Here is a 12874-nt window from a genome sequence, read left to right as displayed (position 1 = left end):
TGTCAGGTACCTGGTTGCCTGCAGAACATCATGGTTTTCATGTGATTGTTCTGGATGAAGTTTCAGAAAAGGGGAGCGGGGGCTGTCAAAGTAATTTGGATGTGGTATGTCAGCACCCTTTACTAGCCTCCTACCTCAGTTAACGCAGCCTCAGAATGCACACGCAGCATTTCAGACTTAAGCTGCCAACAGCAAAAGTGGAGACAGTACCACACCCCTCCAAGTGTGCCAGGATAGGGAGACATTAAGAGAAGTTACCTGGAGAGACACGAAGTCTCCATCAACATCTGTCCATTGGGGTAAGAATAGACAACCATGTGTCAGGAAGGATATAAGTAGAGCTAATGCTGCCCTGAGGTAGGAGCAAGACCCAAGAGCCTTCCTCCTCAGGAGCCCCTCGGCCACATTTGCTGTTCCACGTCAGCAACTGCTAGACGTTGCAGCAAGAATTGAAAATAAAATTAATCCCAAGATACTCATAGCTAAACAAGACGTGGAGAGGGGAAAGCTAGCCTGGGAAGAGCACTTCCTTTTCTTTGTGCCTGGATGGGGCAAGCTGTCTTGGTTTCTACCATCCTTCCCTCTCCCCTCACCCCAATCAAAATCAGTTGAGCAAAAATGCTAAGGGTTTCTGACTTAGCGGCCATGATGAGTCTTGTAAAACTTCTTCAGGCAGCCATTTCAGTCTTTCAGCACAAGACTTTGTGGACCCTTTCCTCCCTGCCAGTACCAGCATCTTATATGTAAAAGTGAGCTGCTTGATACAACGCTGGTGGCTGGTAGATGAAAGAAGGTTAGTGCTTCCTCTGAGCCTTTGCACAGACATCGCAAGGAAATTTGTGTCACAGACTGTGCTTTTTTCCAGACAGCAATGTCTTTGCATCTTCCCAGGGACAGATAAAGCTCATTGCCTGCCACACTCGAGGCCAGACCCAGTTAAAGATCTGTCTTGCTTCTGGGCTGGTGCAGGCTTTCACTGTACAGGTGCAAGTTGGTGTCTTTGTCACGCATGAGGGTTTTGGTAGCACAGTGATGGGTAAAATACTCAAAACCTCTTTTTAATGATGTGATATGTTTATACTAGCTAGAATACCTGCATTATATTTGTTTGTTCTCTAGGCTTCAAGGGTCTTTAAGCCAGCTAACTGAGGAAGTCGTTGCAAAACTGGTTTAGGCAGCAATCCCCACTGAGGCTCAGGTTTACACCTTCGCTCTTCTGAAAGTCTGGGCCTCTTTATGCACCCTTAGGAGTTGCAGATTTGGCCTGGAGTTTCTTGGTTATGAGCAGAAGTCATATTCAACATCGTCGTGATTAATGCTGGTGATTTTTTGTTTGTGTTTCTTTTCTGTTTGTTTTTTAGGAGAGGAAGTTTAAAGGGGGTTCTGGTCAGATATCGGAGAAAATAATGGAACGCCTCAAAGGCAAAGTTAAACTGGAGAGACCTGTGGTCCGTATTGATCAGACAGGTGATAATGTCATTGTGGAGACTCTAAACCATGAGATATATGAGGTAATTTGATCAGAATAAAAGTAGAGTATGCATTTAGTGGGGGAATACATCTGCTGTAGCTCTTAGCCAGATATAATCAGAAAGTACCCATTTATGTGTGTCTATTTCTCGGACTACGCTGACACTCTGTGAAACCTGCTTTATGGATTTATTTATGACTGGGTCTCTTCTTTGTGTTCTGCTAGTCAGTTTCTGTCATTACTCTGCCTTTTCTGCCTTAACTTTTTCTGTGATTATATATTTTTACATTTTAGTTCTGCATTGAGACCATTTCAAAGAAAGGAAAAATAACATTCCTGTTCATATCTAAGTTTGTGGTTTGCAGAACAAAAAAAAGACATTTCAAACGCCTTTAGTAAGATTTTGCCTCTGTGCAGTGGTGCTGTGAAATGCTCCATCAGTACATGACCACCCGCAGTGGCACCCACGGGGCGGCAGCTCCCTTCCGCACACAGAGCCCAGCCTGCCACGGGGGTTTGTGCAGGACCGTCATGGTCTGCAAGACCCCCGTCTCACTGGTGGCAGTGTTTGGAGGATGTTCAGGGAAAGCTAAAAGAAAGGGAAGGGGCTGTTTGGCAGAGAAGCTGGTCTAAAGATGTCCTGGAGGAGGGACTCTCTCCCTCCCCCAGGGATTTTTAAACCCCAGAGTTATACCGCTGGCTTCTCCCTCCATGCTGGCTGAGCAGCAGCCAAGTCGGAGGAGACGGCCTTCCTGCACTCAGCGGCCCCACCAGCATGAGAGCGCCTGAGAGCAGCAGCGTCTGTTGTGATAGTGTCACCCTGAGCCCCGAAACAGAGCGTCCTTCATCACTCCAGTCAGACACAGGACCTGCGAGAGGGATGGAGTGTGTTCAGGAAAGCTAAAATCACCATCAGGGTTGCTTGTCCTGAAGTAGTATCCTGTGAACATGCACAAAAGTGATTATTCTTTTTTTTAACAGCTTTTAATTTGGACAAATGTGGGTCATATTTTCCTGGGGATGATAAAAGGCAGTTTTACCTATGCCATAAGATCCATCTTTTCCCATTTCCCCACCTGTCTCCAGCCAAGTTTCAACTCTGGTCCTGTAGTGTCCAGGAAGCCGTCAAGAATCACCTAACCACAAAACAACATGGTTTTTCCCAGCTCCTTTTTCTGAAATGGCAGAATTCTTTTGGTCACCTGGAAATATCTGTGTGGGAAAGCCAAGTAGCAAAGTCAGGTGTGGGAAAGCTGTTAACAACTAATAAGAGCGTCTTTCAAACGTGTCCTGAGGGGCGACCTCAGTGAGAGGCAGCGCCTTGTCTGTACTGACTGTGTTTTACATTTCAGGGCAAGTATGTGATCAGTGCTATCCCTCCAATCCTGACAACGAAGATTCATTACAAACCAGAACTGCCGCCAAAGAGAAACCAGTTAATTCAACGTTTGCCTATGGGGTGTGTCATAAAATGCATGGTGTACTACAGGGAAGCCTTCTGGGAGAGGAAGGGTATGTGGGGAAAGTGAAGGACTCGGGGGCCCCATGCTACACAAATTTGAAGCTCTGCTGTCTATCAGGGAATAAATCCAAGAGGGGGTTAAACGTGCAAAACCCCCAAACCAAACACACAGAAAAGTGAAAGGTAAAGCTCCTTAGAAAGGAGAGCTCTTCCTCCAAGCTTGAGTGCACGCCTTGTCCCAAAGATAAGTCCAGACCCAAGTAGGATCCCGAATCTCGTTGTTGCTAGCTGAGGAGGGACGACTGAGAGAACAAGCAAGGTTTCCCTGGGAAGCATTGCTGAAACCTGCAATGCGCAGAAGCAGTGACCCTGCAGCAGCAGGTCCTTGCTTCTCCCTGCCGGGGACAGAGTTAGGGCAGCCAAAGAGAATTTACAGCAGATGACAAGGAGAGCTTAAGGTGTAAGCAAGACCTTTCCCTGCTTTTAATCCTCTGTTCAACAGACTTGATATCTCAGAGGACTGGAAAAAGTAGGTTAGCTTTTTGTTTAACTCAAGATATTTTTTCCATGTGCTGCAACATCATGTGTTTCTCAGCTGTAACTGATACCATTTCCAGAGCTATTTGTATGAACAGATTAGTTTCCAATTCCTATGTAATGATACTGAGAGTTGCACTGGGCGAGAACATTTCTTAATCAAACGAATATAATTTTGCATGTTTCAGGGCACAAACCGGCCATTGGGATTAGAAAGAAATGTAGGCAGGTTTATACATTGTTATCTATATGGGATTTTTTGTGTGTTCATCTGAAACACGTACTGATGTGATACTAGATTAGACAGCCCGTGTTTCTGCTGCATTACTGTTACAGGACACCATTCCTGACAGTCTTATCGTCAGCAAAATCAATACAGGGTTTAAATTTGAGCCTGCAGGGACCAGATGTAATTACACTGGGTTTTGTTGCTGCTGCTGTTGTTTTGGCCGAAGTTACTCATGGAACGAACCATCACAGTTCTTGCTAGTTCTGTCTATTTTTAGTGTTTATTGCCCCCAATATAGAAAGCCGAAGGGACTTGCAACAATCTACAGAAATTCCTTGCTAAGTAATAATGGAATTTAAATAAAACTTTTATAAGTCTGTGTACAAAATTTCCCAGAGTCAGAGGGAAGAGAGGAGAGAGGCTGTTACAAAAACATCTCAGACATGTAGGTATTATTGGTGATGAAGGAATTACTGTACCATTCCTTTTATGGATAATTTTCCTTGCTCATTACTATCAGAAACAATGATCTTCAACAAGTTTCTCTGACAATCATTTTGTTTTCTCTTCCCCCCTTAGGTTATTGCGGTTCCTTCATCATTGAGGATGAAGAGTCTCCAATTGGAATAACCATAGATGACACGAAACCTGATGGATCCTTCCCTGCCATTATGGGGTTAGGAGCTTCTAGCCTATACTTACAGATGTGCATTTCTTTTTGTATGAAGGAGTGGGAGAAGGAGGAAGAAGGGAAATGGCCAGGTTACATCAGCGGTGCCCACTCCCACAGTTTTGATAGACAGGGGAGAGCACTTCTGACAAGCCTCTTGTGCCTCTCTAGTCTGTATAAGCTTCTAGGTGACACTTCTGCTACAAATAGCCTAATACAAAGGAGATGGTTGGGAAGGAGTTGCTGAATTCAGCTGTAGTTCATTTTAAGTATTCAGTTAATGGTTTTTTGCTGTGAAGTAGATTTAGAAATAAATCCCCTTCTTACCTAGCTTTGTGAGCCTGTATTTGGCTTATGTTGGGCCTGGTTTTTAGCACCTGGGCCAAAATGAAAATGCGGTTGTCCAAGAAACCCTCATTTGCCTCCTCTCCCCATTGAGCTGAGGCAGGACAACGAACATCAGCTGGTGGTTGAGCGGGGCAGCCGCTGTGCAGTGAAGAAATCGGGATTCTGAAGAAACCACCAAGTAAAAAAGTAGTTTGGACAAACAGATGGGAAAATACGTAACAGCATTGACTGGCTTTTAAAATAGGTTAAGCCAATATAAACAAAAAATCTTTACAAATGTTTCCACTGTAATTTGAGGTGATACTCCCAAAAAAAGGCCAATAAAAATGTCAGGCAACTACTCCTTAAGTATCTGGCAAGGAAAGCGTGCCACTTCTACTGAACCGTGCATGTTTATGGGCATGTTCAAGGCTTAAAAACGTCCATGACCTGAGAGCAGTAAGCCTTCTCCAAACCCCATATGGCAAACAATTTCCTGCTTTCTCCTTGTGGATTTATGCAACTTTCTAAAAGAGTGCAGGAACATACTTTGTCCCCTGGGTATCTCCACTAAGGTCAGATGAACTAATCACCAAATCTGTTTCCTTCATAAATAATAAGCTGAATAAATATTAATCCCAGTTCTTAAACTGGTCCATGACACTGTGCAGTGCTTGTCAGAGCAGCAAGCTCCCATCACTTGTTAACACCAAATGACACGGGCAGTGATATGGCCAGCTGTCTGCAAGACTTCAAAAGCTCAAGAAAACTCAGGGTCTCGGTCCTTTTGGATAAGACCTAGGTATAAGATGGTAGGCAGTGCAGGCTAGTTTGCTGGACGCTGTCGTCTCTCTGCCCATTTTGGGTATAACTTTGTTCCCCTGAGTCGGTGGGGATGGAGAGCTCATTCCCACGGAGCAAAATGAGGCCAGTGCTGGCAGCTTTGAAAACACACTTGCAATCTGCAGCTTTCTCATCTGGTAGCTGCCAGGCAGTCCTCTGCGCCTGCCCCCTGGGAATGCATGCTCTCCCTTTCAATTAACTCCCCAGGGTACCCCACACAGGCCTTTTCACCTGTGTGACCTGTAATTATTAAGTGATGAGGTATGATGAAAAAATGTCAAGCCCTTTATGTAGCGGTAAAGTGCTTTGCCCGTCTTTTTTTAGAGTCATTTCAAACAAGAGCTTGTGAATCAGCTGGGGTGCTGACACTGCATAATATTTATATGCCGTATTTTTCTTTTCAGTTTCATCCTTACCAGAAAGGCTGTTAAACTGGCCCATCTCAGTAAGGAAGAGAGGTAAGAGTTCAGAAACTGTAAATATTTCAGAAATAAGTCAGTTCTCCGGGATGCTTCCCCATGTGTGTGGGTATGTGTGTGCATATGCACGTATACAAATGCTCAGTGCAACTACCAATACTGGAAATTGGGGCAAAAATTGAGCTTTTAGCATAAGCAGGCCAAGACACTAATGCTAATATCCACCCAGTTATGGATATTTCTGAGTTTCCAAGTCTGCCCACTCTTCCATGTGGAAGCTCTCTGTCTCTACATGAACTGAGATTTTTCCGAAGATATTCCCAGACTGCATCCCCACTGAATGATGCTTCACCCCAGGGATATAGGGAGCACTGACATGCATAGTTTTAGGTGTCCTTCACATTCAGACTGGGTGATAAAAATTTTAAACCTCCGTGTTTACAACAGTAAACACTTCTCCATTAGTGTGTGAAATGAACAAACAGTACTTTCTGAATGTGATTTTTGGTACACGTGCAAGTGAAAGAGGACTTCTGCTTAGGAGTGTGAGTAGTATTCTCCAGCTCATATTTTGTTCTCAGCTATAGTAAACCTGTAGGGATTTCATTGATTTATATTGCTTCTCTTCTGGTCTTATACCAGTGAACATGAGAATGAATTGGCTCTGCATCCTAAAATAACTGTACAAAGATTTATTTTTTCAGAGCTCATTGCCAAAATCAACCTTCATTTCCCATTCCCTGGGTCCATTTTGGATGTCACATTTAGGCATCAGCATTTGAAATAGGTATGTTAAGATAAGAACTTGAAATCAGACTGAAAAACAAAGCCAAACCCAACTTTCTTTGCAATGTATTGCAATGAATGTGATTTTTTTTCTAAGAGCAATAGCTGAGAGGTTTTTTCCCACCTTTTTTTTTCTGACTCTGATTTTATTTTCATATAGGAAGAAGAAGATCTGTGAGGCATATGCTAAGGCAATGGGGATGGAAGAGGCTTTACATGTAAGAAATGAATGCCTGTTTTCACCTCTGTTGTACAGTAACGTTGCTCCTTTGTTCTGGAGGATGAAGCCAAAATTCCTGGTACCTAAAATGTGTACCTAAAATTGCATGTTGTGCCATACAATATGTACTCCCAAGGGGAGGGCAGCAGCATCTAGTACAGCAAGAAAAGAGCTGCCAGTCTCACTCTTTACAAGAAAAGAGAAGGCAGTGCATGGTTTAATTTGTCCTGTCATTTGCCCATGGGAGGCTAGTGCTTCTGTAAAAGTGCAAAGATTTGTTTTGTGCAGATGGATAGCATTAGCCAGATGACATGCCACTCCTTTGACAGGCATCCTTAGCCTGTTTTTTCCCTCTTCAAAGGAAATTTGCTTTTTATTTCCAATTTCTCTGCCACTGTTTCACTCTCTAATGTTTGCTAATACTTACAGCCTGTGTATTACGAAGAAAAGAACTGGAGCATGGAGCAATATTCAGGGGGTTGTTACACAGCCTACTTCCCACCAGGCATAATGTATTCTTATGGAAGGTAAACCGGAGAACGCTTTGCTTTCTAATTTACATTTCTTAGCTCATGTACAATGATATACCTTATGCAACAAACTTATGGCATATGTAGCATATTGGGGGAACCCCAACCCTCTTTCCACTCCCCTACTCCCCAGCTAACAAGGATCTTCCTATTGACTTTAGTAAGAGCAGAGTTTCTCTTGTGACTTTCAAGGAAACAAAGCACAGTCACAAAGGGACCTGCTAGAGCCAGGAAACCTTTCCCCGCTAGGTTACTTACAATATTTGCCGCTACGCAATATTTGTAATAGATCCCTTTAATGCTTTCTAAGACCCTGAGGGCACACATCTTAGACAGATGAAGAGTGTCCACTGACTGCGTAGGTGGAGCATCAGGTTCTGGTGAAGCCCACTGAGTCACATCACAAGGGGAAGACACAAAACCCTTACATGAAAACTCATTTGCTCCTCCCACCCAGCAAAGCCTCCTGTGCCTTCCCCATGAAGAATTGCTGTATTCCTAAAGGAACGTGTTAGATAATACTGATTAATACTAGCTATATCACTGAAAAGTGTGTGGAAGGCACAGTTCAGCATGTAATAGGAACAACGAGACAAATCCTGTATCCATAGCCAAAGACCAGACAAACCATGTAGCACATCGCAGCATGAGCTCCTTAGCATGTCCATCATGGAGTTACACCCTGCCAAGGTGCCTGTGGGAAGAAGTCACCCCGTGCACAGACTCTTCTGCTGTAATTTATCTGAACACTTGGGTAGCGATGGGTGAGGCCTCTGACCTGGGGAAGCTGGTGTCAGGCAGACAGGCAAAACCTGATCGGGGGTTAGATGGGAGCCTTAGAGCAAGCACATCTCTCTGTGGGAAAGGGGGAGCTCATTACCTATCGCTGGGTTGACCAAGGTGCTTGTGCAGCTTTGCATAGCTGAGGGGCTGGCTTATACGACCCTGTGGGGCGAATGCAACTCCCTGAATGTAGAGGCCTTCAGCTGCCATCCCCTTTTGGCAGAACTTGCAGCCGGGCAAGTCCAACCTCCAAATAGAAGCTGGTATTAGTGACCCGTCACTGCAAAAGCATCATTCACATCCCATTGTAACGGCAGGATAACAACAAAGCTGCCATGCAGAAGACATAAATCTATCAGCTGCACTGCATTTCTGGAGGCTCTTAGGATTATCCCTTATCCCAGCACTAATAAGGCTCATATTATTTTGCACGGAAGCTGGGCACACTGATTTATGTCTTAGATTCTCTCTCTCTCAGATTTGCATACAGAAGCAGGTAGGCGGTCCTGCAGGGACAGCTCATTGCACTGTGCTCCCCAGCCCAGGTCTGCAGGACTTTTGGAGAACTGAAGTCGAGCACTCCATCAAAGCCCAAAAATTGCTTTTAGAAGGATCATCGGCTTCCTGTTACTTGTCATCTGACATTCTCCATTTGTTTTGAAGGATCATTCGCCAGCCCATTGACAGAATCTACTTTGCTGGCACGGAGACAGCTACCCAATGGAGTGGATACATGGAGGGGGCCGTGCAGGCAGGAGAGAGAGCAGCCAGAGAGGTACAGACCATTGGGTTGCTTTCAACATCTCTATTACAAGGTTAAAAAGGATCAAGTACAGCTTGGAGGGTCTGATTTTGTGCATCGCACCCTGTAATTGTGCAAGGGCTCCTGGAATTGATGGGGAAGAATCCCAGAAAAGGATGTGAACCAAAGCCTTTTTTTTTTTTTTAAACTTTACTTAGTTTGCTATTGAATAAAGTGAAGCCAAGAATCTCACCCAAATCAGAACATTATGCAGTGTGTTGCTGCACTGGAGACTTAAAACGACGCTCATGCTGTATACCTCATGTCTAGAGGAAAAAACCTTCCAACCTGATGCTGCCCTTAGATATACTACCACAATTTCTAACAAATTAATCACTGTATGTTTTAAAGGTAATTTAAGTCATTACAAATGCTTGCAGCTATTTCCTATGCAGCAATCTGGAAATCTGAGCATTGTTCTCATTTTTGATCTATCCTTTCTGCTTCTCCTTTTACGAGTACCGTTAGCTCGGCTTTATGAATTCGTAATGGGCAGCTCTGATAATGTCTAAATCTCCTCAGAATGACACACATTGGGCTGAGTTCCCAGTCACAGTGAAATCCCTTTGCAACAGTCTGGAGGGAGGAAAAAAAGCCATTAAAGGGTGTACATTACAGTTACAACTGCTGTATGGCAGAGCCACGGAGCTGTTATTTAAGGGAAAATCAGCCCTTTGCTTCTGTTTGACAGAACGTCATATTCACCTTATAATCCTCATTACTTGCTCTGTTTCAAGTCACCTTATTTCTCTTTTCTCCGTGCCTGTGAGCAGTAGTTACAGAGATGGTTAGCTGTCTCTTCTGGAGACATTCATTTGCCCCCAAGAACCTCCATGATTGTTACAATCAGTTTATTCTCAAGAAAAATCCTTGATGAGCTTTGTACTGCCTGAAAAGCCAAGAGATAACTTCGTAATTGTATGCTTTGAAAGCCCCAGAGTTGTATCTCTCCTCTTTCTAGTTTGTGATCCAAGCAGCATGACTCCTAACAGGCTTTGCGTCCTGAGTGTGTGGCGGTAACCTCACCTTGCTATTTCTCAAACTGTCATGTCAAAAAGCACTTTTACTGTACTTAGAAAAAAAATTTAAAATAAACATCTAGAGAAGCTGTAGTCTGTGTGGATTTCTGAGTGAAGTCCTACTTTTTACAAATGACTCCGTGAAACTGTCCTTTTATCCTTAAAACACTGGTTAGGCACAGGACCGTTTGATGACCAGCTGTCATGTATTTACACAAACTACCAAAACTGCCTCCTTCTTCTCTCTTTACTGATATAAACGGAGAAATCACTGTACATTTTCTGGTTCAAAGCACTTTCAGCTCGTCATAGTTATGCCTTTTATCAATGTCACCTTGCTCTGACTTGCTCTGCTTTTCCAAAACTAAAAGTAGCTGTGGGTTTTAATTTTTCTCACGTGGTACAAATAATTTTTTCTTCTAGATATTGCACAATATGGGGAAGATCTCAGAGAATGAAATTTGGATGCCAGAGCCAGAGTCGAAGGTAAGCCGGACTTTCTCGTCATCCGGTCAGGCGCACACCCCTAGGTCAGGCTGCGGTCCCTGTTTCGGCGATTCCTATGGGGCCTGCCCCCGGGCAAGGTTTTGTTTACCTCACGTGCTGATGGTATTACTTTTTTTGACTCGTCCGAGGAATATCGTTACCCCTGTCTGAGGGGTGGATGGCCAAGAGCCAGGGACAAAGATCTTGGAACCTGGGGGACTGCAAAACGCAGGAAATCGGCCTAGTGCTTGCCCAGTCCCAGGCCATGGTTTTAAGCCAAATACAACCTCCTTCCAGTCACAATAACTCCACCTTCACTGTCCCGTGGCTGTTCGGGATGACAGAAAATACGCGTTTTACAGCCCTGACCCTCCTTCCCACCCCCAGTCTGGTCCTCGGGAAAACCTGTCACCTCCCCAGCCTAGTGGGGGACGTTTGCCGCCTCCCCACTCACGCGCTGAGGGAGACCCCGCGGTGGTACCATCTCCTCTCTTCCCCAGGATGTCCCAGCCCAACCGTTCACCACCAGCTTCTGGGAGAGGAACCTGCCATCCGTGCCGGGACTGCTGTGCCTGCTTAGCTCTACCATGTGCTTCACCTCTGTGGCTGCTGCGGGGCTGTTTGCCTATAAAAAGGGACTACTAATTCGAAACTAGCGGGGACCACACGTCCAGTGGAAGCTGCATACTCCCTCTTCTTCCCTTTTACCAGACGAGTGTTATTTTTGGAGAGAAGTGGCACGGACAGCTGGAAAGGGCAAAAGTTATTCTCCTTGTGATTTTTCTTTTTAGTACCATAATTAATGCATCAAATCTACTGCAGTTGCTACCAGTGAAACAGAAATAAATCAACTGTGGGGGTGTTTTTCAAATTTGCCTTTTTCTTGTCCATTTGTTTTGACTGGACATGATAATATCGATAGTACATTCCTAACACAGGGAAGGCAAAATGCAGATCACACCTTTCCCGAATGGCAAAGAGGCCTTGGAGAATGCATTCGTTTCCACTCACTGCTTTATTTTTTACCACACAAGATAATAAATACCCTTATGTATTCACGTTGGTTAGAGGTTCAGAATATCCAAGGTTATTCCTATAACATCCCTGCTGCACGGAAGAGATTAGCATGCCAATCAGACGTAGAATTGCCAAATTAATTTTCAAATGCATTTGATTAATTATTAATCATCACAACGTGAAACTTAACCACGAGCTGGTTGAAAAGAGGTAATTAGCATGAAGCAGCTCGCTAAACGGCGACAGAGGAAGCGCGAGTGGACTTTATTCTGCCCGCTACTGAGCAAACATCCACACTTATCTGTTCTGCAGGGCGCCTGCGTCGGTGCGGCACGGCCACGGTGCGGCTCTCGGTCGCTTCCTGGCCCAAGAGCATCTGATCCAGCCCAGCCGTTCGCTGTTGAAGCAGAGAGAAATGAGTGAGCAGAGTTAAAGCCCCTCCAACTTGTAGCAGATGCTAGCTGTTATTTCCCGAATGGCAGCAGCTTCCTGGCTCCTTGTCAATTTGCTGCCCCTCGTTTTGCTCGTAATCCGTACCGCCTTCCTCCAATAAGGAGAAATATATTTGGGGCTTGAATTACTGCCTTGTAAATTACAGTAATTGGATGCATCTGCCTGTTCCGCTCTTATTATGTACATGACACACTTAAAATAATCACTTTAGTGTTTAACTGAAGTCTGGAATATATGTTTCGCAACGTACCATCATTATGCGGTCTTTTTGCCATGAAATGTGAGCATTGTATGTGTCCATGAACTCAACTGTCATTCAACATGGGTGAAATGTGCCTTTCAATAGTCCTGAAACCTTGGTAAGAGGGGTTCTTCCATAAACTGTTCTTCAGATTCTTTCTCGCGTTGTTTTTTTGTGAGTTTGCGGAAGGTGGTGTTTCTCTGCACCTGTGTTAAATCACTAGGCACATCACATGCAGCAGCCACCAAACCCTTGCTCCGCTCGATATGATCCATATGTATACACCAACAGAAATACCTGCCTACCCAAGATGACTTCACTCCTGGCCTCTGCTTCAACCACATTCGTATGTCCTCTCACTTTTTTTCACAAAAGCTTTGTAGACACCGTAAGTGCAGACCATTCTCGGCCTAGGTGCTGGCAGGCTCCAAACCAGAAGCCCTTTCCAGAGGGAAGGGACCTGGACAGGCTGGATCGATGGGCCCAGACCAATTGTATGAGGTTCAACAAGGCCAAGTGCCGGGTCCTGCACTTGGGCCACAACAACCCCATGCAGCGCTACAGGCTTGGGGAAGAGTG

General features: G+C 44.7%; 1 protein-coding gene across 1 annotated transcript in view; it reads left to right on the top strand.

Moving 5' to 3' along the window:
• LOC103902031 (amine oxidase [flavin-containing] A-like) overlaps nt 1-12452 on the top strand; it is a 28081-nt gene extending 15629 nt beyond the window's left edge. The window contains exons 6-14 of the mRNA XM_009283031.2: nt 1362-1511; nt 2824-2983; nt 4279-4375; nt 5944-5997; nt 6905-6962; nt 7394-7491; nt 8941-9052; nt 10522-10584; nt 11085-12452. Of these exons, the coding sequence (XP_009281306.2) occupies nt 1362-1511; nt 2824-2983; nt 4279-4375; nt 5944-5997; nt 6905-6962; nt 7394-7491; nt 8941-9052; nt 10522-10584; nt 11085-11240 (948 nt within the window). The 3' untranslated portion in view covers nt 11241-12452. The remainder of the gene's footprint in view (nt 1-1361; nt 1512-2823; nt 2984-4278; nt 4376-5943; nt 5998-6904; nt 6963-7393; nt 7492-8940; nt 9053-10521; nt 10585-11084) is intronic.
• Nucleotides 12453-12874: the final 422 nt, after the last annotated feature.

This window comes from Aptenodytes forsteri, unplaced genomic scaffold (assembly GCF_000699145.1).
Source record: "Aptenodytes forsteri isolate BGI_AS27 unplaced genomic scaffold, ASM69914v1 Scaffold2, whole genome shotgun sequence".
Classification (NCBI taxonomy): domain Eukaryota; kingdom Metazoa; phylum Chordata; class Aves; order Sphenisciformes; family Spheniscidae; genus Aptenodytes; species Aptenodytes forsteri.
Note: the sequence above shows the minus strand (reverse complement) of the source record. Positions and strands in the feature narration are given on the sequence as shown.